This window comes from Aegilops tauschii, chromosome 3 (genome assembly GCF_002575655.3).
Source record: "Aegilops tauschii subsp. strangulata cultivar AL8/78 chromosome 3, Aet v6.0, whole genome shotgun sequence".
Taxonomy (NCBI): domain Eukaryota; kingdom Viridiplantae; phylum Streptophyta; class Magnoliopsida; order Poales; family Poaceae; genus Aegilops; species Aegilops tauschii.
The window spans coordinates 466,239,075-466,246,095 of NC_053037.3; the positions used below are offsets into that span (position 1 = coordinate 466,239,075).

At 43.9% G+C, this 7,021-nt stretch overlaps 1 protein-coding gene across 1 annotated transcript; it reads left to right on the plus strand.

Moving 5' to 3' along the window:
* Positions 1–785: 785 nt before the first annotated feature.
* Positions 786–5,651, plus strand: LOC109780237 (uncharacterized). The gene is made up of 8 exons (XM_020338824.4): positions 786–1,344; positions 1,723–2,334; positions 2,765–3,071; positions 3,155–3,434; positions 3,690–3,797; positions 4,093–4,371; positions 4,808–4,951; positions 5,089–5,651. The coding sequence occupies exons 1-8, from the start codon at positions 1,074–1,076 to the stop codon at positions 5,260–5,262; spliced, it is 2,175 nt and encodes a 724-aa protein (XP_020194413.1). The 5' UTR covers positions 786–1,073; the 3' UTR covers positions 5,263–5,651.
* The last annotated feature ends 1,370 nt before the right edge of the window (positions 5,652–7,021 follow it).

The following is a 7,021-nucleotide window of genomic DNA, read 5'->3' on the forward strand; positions in this document are numbered from 1 at the left end:
TGAAGCTTACCTATATAGTTCATCTTTCGCTGTTTTACATGAATGACACTGTTTTAGCTGCAATCTATTTTTCTCTCTCCTTCATGCATGCTTTTGTTATATGCTTCAATTTTTTAACGTTCTTAAAGTGTATAACAAGAAGTACTATTATGTTTTATTTTCGGCAGTTATAATTTTCACATAGCACCTAATAGCGGGACGAGGCGTTTCGGCTGTCGGATGCATTTGCACCCGTGGGTGAATAGTAAATTTTTAAAAATAGAAAAAAAATCCCAAAAATATATATAAAAAATGGCACGGAAGATGTTTGAGTGTGTGATGTCCGTGCCAAATTTTATCGTGTTTGGACATTTGAGTAGCCTTTAGTAAGAAAGATAAATTTAGGGTGTGTGAGAAAGTTTATAGTGCGCACTGTTCGGACCGATTTTGTCTCTTTTTCCAGAAGCTGCTGATGTCCGAACACATTGAAATTTTGCCTGGACATCAAGCATTTGAACAACTTTCATGAAAAAAAAAACAGATTTTTTGATTTCTTATGCTATTTTTTTAGGTAACTATTCACCAGGTGCAAATGAGCCTGGACTCAGAATTGAATATTCTTTAATAATGCATTTATTTTGACAAGATTACCGCGTGCCGCGGAGTATTATCTCTCTCCGTCCCATAATATAATACCCCAATATTTTTGACAGAAACGTTCTTACATCATGGGATTGAAAGAGTAGTCCAAATTAAGTGAGCGTTTGTGCAATATCGCATCAGCCATAGGGGCTGAAACACAATTAAGGCAGGCATTTATGCGCACGCACACGCGACCCTGGTGATCCTATGCGGCCTCGTGTTCTCCCCTCCTCTCTCTTTCCTCTGACTTCGTCGCCTCCTCCTTCTCCAGTAGTCCAGTCCTCGCCTCCTCCTCCTCTCCTCCCCCGCACTGACCCGACCCGACCTGACCTGCTCGCTTCGCTTCCAAGTTCCAATGGCGACGCAACTGCTCACCTCACGGCGCGCGCCACGCGCCTGAGCACCAACCGGCCGTCATCGCCCCCGCCCCGCGCGCCCCGGACGAAGAACACATGGCCGCGCCGGGCCTGGACGAGGTCATGGCCTTCCTCACCGACCACGGCTTCGCCAGCACCGCCTCCGCGCTCCGGGACGACGTGCTGGGCCGCGCCGCGGGCGGGGAGCCCGGGCCCGCCGCCGCATTAGATCCCCGGCTCCCGCCCCTCCGTATGTCGGCCTCCTCCTCCGGCGCCGGCGCCGGCCTGCCGCCGCCTGCGAGCCCCGGCTCCAGCTCCGGTTCGGCGTCCTCCTCCGCCTTCGTCAGCATGCGCTCATCGCCCTCAGGTAGTCACGCCGTAAGTCCTTTTTCCGTTTCCGTTAAACCCCTCCTCCTCCTGGCCCCCTCCCTGTTTCCGGCGCTGGCGGTTGCGTTTTGCCCCGCGAAATCTCGATCTCTGCGCCGATATTTCGGTGGCTTTGAGAACAATTCCAAGCCTCTGGTTCGACCCAATATGTTTCTTCTTGGACGATTTTCATACTTGCCATCAAAGAATTGAAATTGATCCTGGGGGACTGGTTAAACCCCTCCCTCGGTTCGGTTCATCACCAATGCCTGTCACAAAATTCGACCTCCCTGCCTACTCGAGTGCTCTGTTCTCCAAATTCTAGGAGATTTTATCATAATTCTGACCCACAATTTGATGTTTCTGTTTCTTGGATCAGGGCTGCTGAATCCGTACGGCGTGTGGTCGTCGCAGCACTCGCTGTCGGACGCGTCGTCATCTGAGATGGAGTTCGGCACAGCACGCCAGTACGACACCACCGACCTCTTCTTCCAGGAAGGCTGGCTCTACGACGACCACATCTTCCATACCAAGCCGGGTGACAGAGACAAGGAGGAGGACAAGTTTGTTCTCGGCGCTCAGGGCGGCTCAGGACCGGCAGAAACGTTCGTGCTCGGCCCTGGCGACTACTGCCGTCATGAACACGCCGGAAATGACGGCTGTGAGGGGTGTGCCGAGGTGTACAGCTGCTCGTCACCGCTCTGCGGTTGCTGTGCCGGGGGACTCAAGAACTTTGAGGAGCTTGAGCTGGTCCGAAATTCTAGCTCTGCTGTGTATGGGAGGTACAAGATCATGGATGACCAGACAGAGATACTGGATGAGTGTGGCCCGGATGTGTTTCAGATGAAGCAGAGTGGGGATCCCGTGCTTGAGTGCGATTTTCTGACAGATTCTGGGCAAGTAGACGAGCGCTTGGAGCTGAATGTTGTGGAGAAGGAGCTTCAAATGCTCAGCTCATTTGATACTTATGATGATGCTGAAATTCCTGCAAGTAAGTATCAGTACTCCACAAATTCTATGGTACTACTAGTATAAGTTAAAGTTTCTCCTCTTAAATCACTTGTTCGAGTGAAGACAGTTTGAAATTGTTTACTGGATCTAATGTAGAGGGGGAGTGTGAATAAATTACAACATTTAAAAGGTTGGGTACTGTCGAGATTTCCAGGTTGAATTGTAAATACCTGAATCTCTGCTGCCATTTTGCAAATATACAAGGCAGGGGAAAATGCTATACTAGCCAGTGACGACCATTTTCAGAGCTGCAAATAATGAAGGAGCAAATTTTGTTGCTGTCCAATGCTTATAAGCACTGACGTATGGGTCATGTAGTGCCTGTTATCCACTTTACTGTCTAAAGGTTTTCCTTCACTTGCTTGCTGTTTGTTCCGGTTCTAATTGCAAATGCTTACCGTCTTGCATAGGTCCAGTACAGGTGCGCCATGTCACTGACAATGTAGAGTTGGATTATAACAATGAAAACAATCTGAAAAGCAGCAGTGGTAAAGAATATCTGAAAGAGAGTTATAGCTTGCATCCTTTCCCTGAGACTGATGATTATGATGACACCTACGAGTTTGGAGATGTTGGGCCATTGAATACAGATGTTCGGAAATCTGCTACACTTATAGCCGAGAAAGAAGATCCAGAGTCAAATATTGATCAGGCCGTCTCTAATTTCCATCAAGAATACGAGGTATTTGAATTGAGAATTGTCCACCGCAAGAACAGGTTCACATCAAATCTTTTTTTCCTTTCTTTGGTTGTTGTTAAAGAAATAGTACATATGCTTATATGGTATGCATCCATTGCAGAACTGGCTTTGAAGCAAACAAAGATTTTCCCATTGTCTTGAATTCAGTCATAGCAGGAAGATATTATGTTACTGAATATCTTGGCTCGGCAGCATTCAGCAAGGTTGTCCAAGCACATGATCTTCAGACAGGAATAGATATTTGCCTAAAAATAATAAAAAATGATAAGGATTTCTTCGATCAGAGTTTGGATGAGATAAAACTGCTGAAGTTTGTGAATAAATACGATCCATCAGATGAGCATCATGTACTGCGGCTCTATGACTACTTCTATCATCAGGTATACTCACTTGAGGGAGGAGCAGTTGGCTAAGATACCCCTTTTCTGTTAACTCCATACTGCAAACTACTTGATTGTTTGGAACATAAGAAGATATTTAAGGGACTTGGTCCTTATGAATATCTCAAAGGATGTACTGTAGCAACATATCATTTGCTTGTAGGCATGCGTTTGATTGTCGAGCCTAGTAAACATTTTTCCTTTCGCATTCTACCTTGCATAATGCTGATTGCTGACAGTAAACAAATATTGCAGGAACATCTTTTCATTGTCACTGAATTACTGCGAGCAAATCTGTATGAGTTTCAGAAATATAACCAGGATTCTGGTGGTGACTTGTACTTTACATTTCCTAGGATACAGGTATGTTGAATTGCCATTTACCAGATATTCTGTATTACTGTGACATTCTCTGAGAATCCCTTAGTGCAGTAATTATGCATGCATATAACTATTTACATGTCACTTGTACGCCGCACCTTATTTGTTGGCATATTGTGTTTAAAACTTAAAATTAAAATATGTATAGTTGCTGGACACTAATTATTGTTTTCGTAAAATGGTAAAGTTGTTTATACGATTAACAGATTGAGCACAGTTATAATTCACTCATGAAAGTTAGGAGTTCTGGTGAAACAAAATTGTCCCTTTCTTTCAGGCAATTGCTCGCCAATGCTTAGAAGCTTTGGTATATTTGCACCATTTAAGGATCATTCATTGTGACTTAAAGCCAGAGAATATCCTTATCAAGAGCTACAGCAGGTGTGAAATTAAGGTCATCGATCTTGGAAGTAGTTGCTTCTTGACAGACAGCTTATGCCTGTATGTTCAGTCACGTTCTTATCGAGCTCCCGAGGTCATTCTGGGCCTGCCATATGATCAGAGGATTGACATTTGGTCTCTTGGTTGCATCCTTGCTGAACTGTACACTGGTGAAGTAAGTAGTTCTTTTGCTGAGTTGATAGTTTGAATTTTGTACATAGATTAAGATCTTAGCTATGATAAGCACATAATGGTCGATGGTTGGTCATATCAGTAGATTGATCTTATGGAGATTGCAATACATGGACTTCATAGTATATTAGCATGTTTATATTCTTTATCGTTCAAATATATGTTAATCTGTGGCTCTCCAAAACCAGAGTGAGTAAAATAGAGCTTGAAAATCTGTGGAAATATATAGCTCCAACCAGAGATGTATATGGTAGGTGTTTTTGTTTCTGTCTTGGAGGACGTGGATAGTCTTTTATTTTTTATAACCTCAACTCACACAAACACAAAGCACAATGGTGTGCTTCTAGTTGTTTTTACCATTTAAAAGCAGCAAACCATCTGCTCATAAAACTCATAATGTTGACTCTTACACATGACAGGTACTATTTCCTAATGAACCAGTGTCCATGATGCTTGCCCGAATGATCGAGATGATTAGTCCAATAGACATGGAAATGTTAGAGTTGGGACAGGAGACACATAAATATTTCACCGATGATTATGGCCTTTTCACCAAGAATGAGGTACACTTCATTTCCTGTTTACTATTTCAACCCCCTGTCAGTCATATGCTATAAGAGTATTCGATAACCACTCGATCTTAATATCGTGGATAGTAAACACTAAAAAACTTGGACTTACCTTCCTTATCTGTATCCAGGAGACAGGTCAATTAGAGCATTTGCTCCCAGAGAAGTCCTCTTTGCGACATCACTTGCGATGCCCCGACCCGCAGTTTGTGGATTTTCTATCCTATCTGCTGCAAATAAACCCCAGGAAGAGACCAACAGCCAGTGAAGCACTAGAGCATCCGTGGCTTTCATCCGAGTACTAATCTGGGGCCAGCCACTGCTTTCTTCTGCTTCAGGGGTGATTTGCTCACGTTATAAGGATGAAGTTTCGGTACTCCTTTTGTGAAGCCTTCTTTCAAAAACTTGTAAAAAAAAGAGTGGTTTTCTGAGAGTTCCATGTCGCATGAAACGTTGCTGTTTCCTTGTGGTGTAGAGGGTCTTGCCCTTTTGGCTGCAGCATTTGCTGAACTGGCCTGTGGCCCGGTTTCTTTGTTGGTGTCGGTCTTTCAGGGCAATTCTCGGAGTGGAAGCCCTGCTGATTCATGCGTGTATGTAAATATGAGGAAAATTTTCCATGTGTGTCTGTACAGCTGAAACTTACACTTGTAATCTATGTGATTCATCAGTGAAAATTTATAAGATACAAAAATAATTGTCCAGTGTTTGATAAGGACATCTCCAACGCCGTGCATCAAATCAGCCACCCCAAACATCGGCGGAAAGTGGTAGTGGAGCCGGCCATCAACCTCGTGCACCAAATGTCCGCTCCGGGCCATCAACCTCGTGCACCAAATGTCTGCTCCAGGTCCGGCCTCCTCCACCTCCATTTGACATGATACATGCATACATAGATCAATAGCAATTTAACATATGTATAGCAAGATGCAAACATATCCAATCACAGCTAAAAAGCATCGGATCAACAAGTTTTTACATCCAACTGATCCAAAAAGAGCTGAGGATGCAAAAAGACGTCAATTTTTGCCTCCTAGTAAAGCTGTCCATTTCAAATTCTTCACTCCTCGACCGGCTCCTCCGAAGCATCCGCGTAGCGCTCCAACATGCTAGCATGATATGCTTGCACAATCTGCGCCGCATGGGATCCAAGTCTGACATCTTCATGGTCAACAACTCAACATCTTGGCATCAATCTTCTTCTCTTGGAGCTTGATCTTCTTGGCTTGCGCCTCCATGAACTTGTCAAACCTCTCGGTCTTCTTTTCCTCCTTTGCATCATTGCACTTGACGCATGCCTCCTCCTTCTTTGCCATGAAGTCCTCGAACCTCTTCGTCATCTTGGCCGTGAAGGAAATATGCCCTAGAGGCAATAATAAAGTTGTTATTTATATTCCTTATATCATGATAAATGTTTATTATTCATGCTAGAATTGTATTAACCGGAAACTTGATACATGTGTGGATACATAGACAAAACACAGTGTCCCTAGTATGCCTCTACTAGACTAGCTCGTTAATCAAAGATGGTTAAGTTTCCTAACCATAGACATGTGTTGTCATTTGATGAACGGGATCACATCATTAGGGGAATGATGTAGTGGACAAGACCCATCCGTTAGCTTAGCATAATGATCGTTAAAGTTTTATTGCTATTGCTTTCTTCATGACTTATACATATTCCTTTGACTATGAGATTATGCAACTCCCGGATACCGGAGGAATACCTTGTGTGTTATCAAACGTCACAACGTAACTGAGTGATTATAAAGATGCTCTACATGTATCTCCGAAGGTGTTTGTTGGGTTGGCATAGATCGAGATTAGGATTTGTCACTCCGAGTATCGGAGAGGTATCTCTGAGCCCTCTCGGTAATGCACATCATGATAAGCCTTGCAAGCAATGTGACTAATGAGTTAGTTACGGGATGTGACTAATGAGTTAGTTACGGGATGATGCATTACGGAACGAGTAAAGAGACTTGCCGGTAACGAGATTGAACTAGGTACGAAGATACCGACGATCGAATCTCGGGCAAGTAACATACTAATGACAAAGGGAATGAC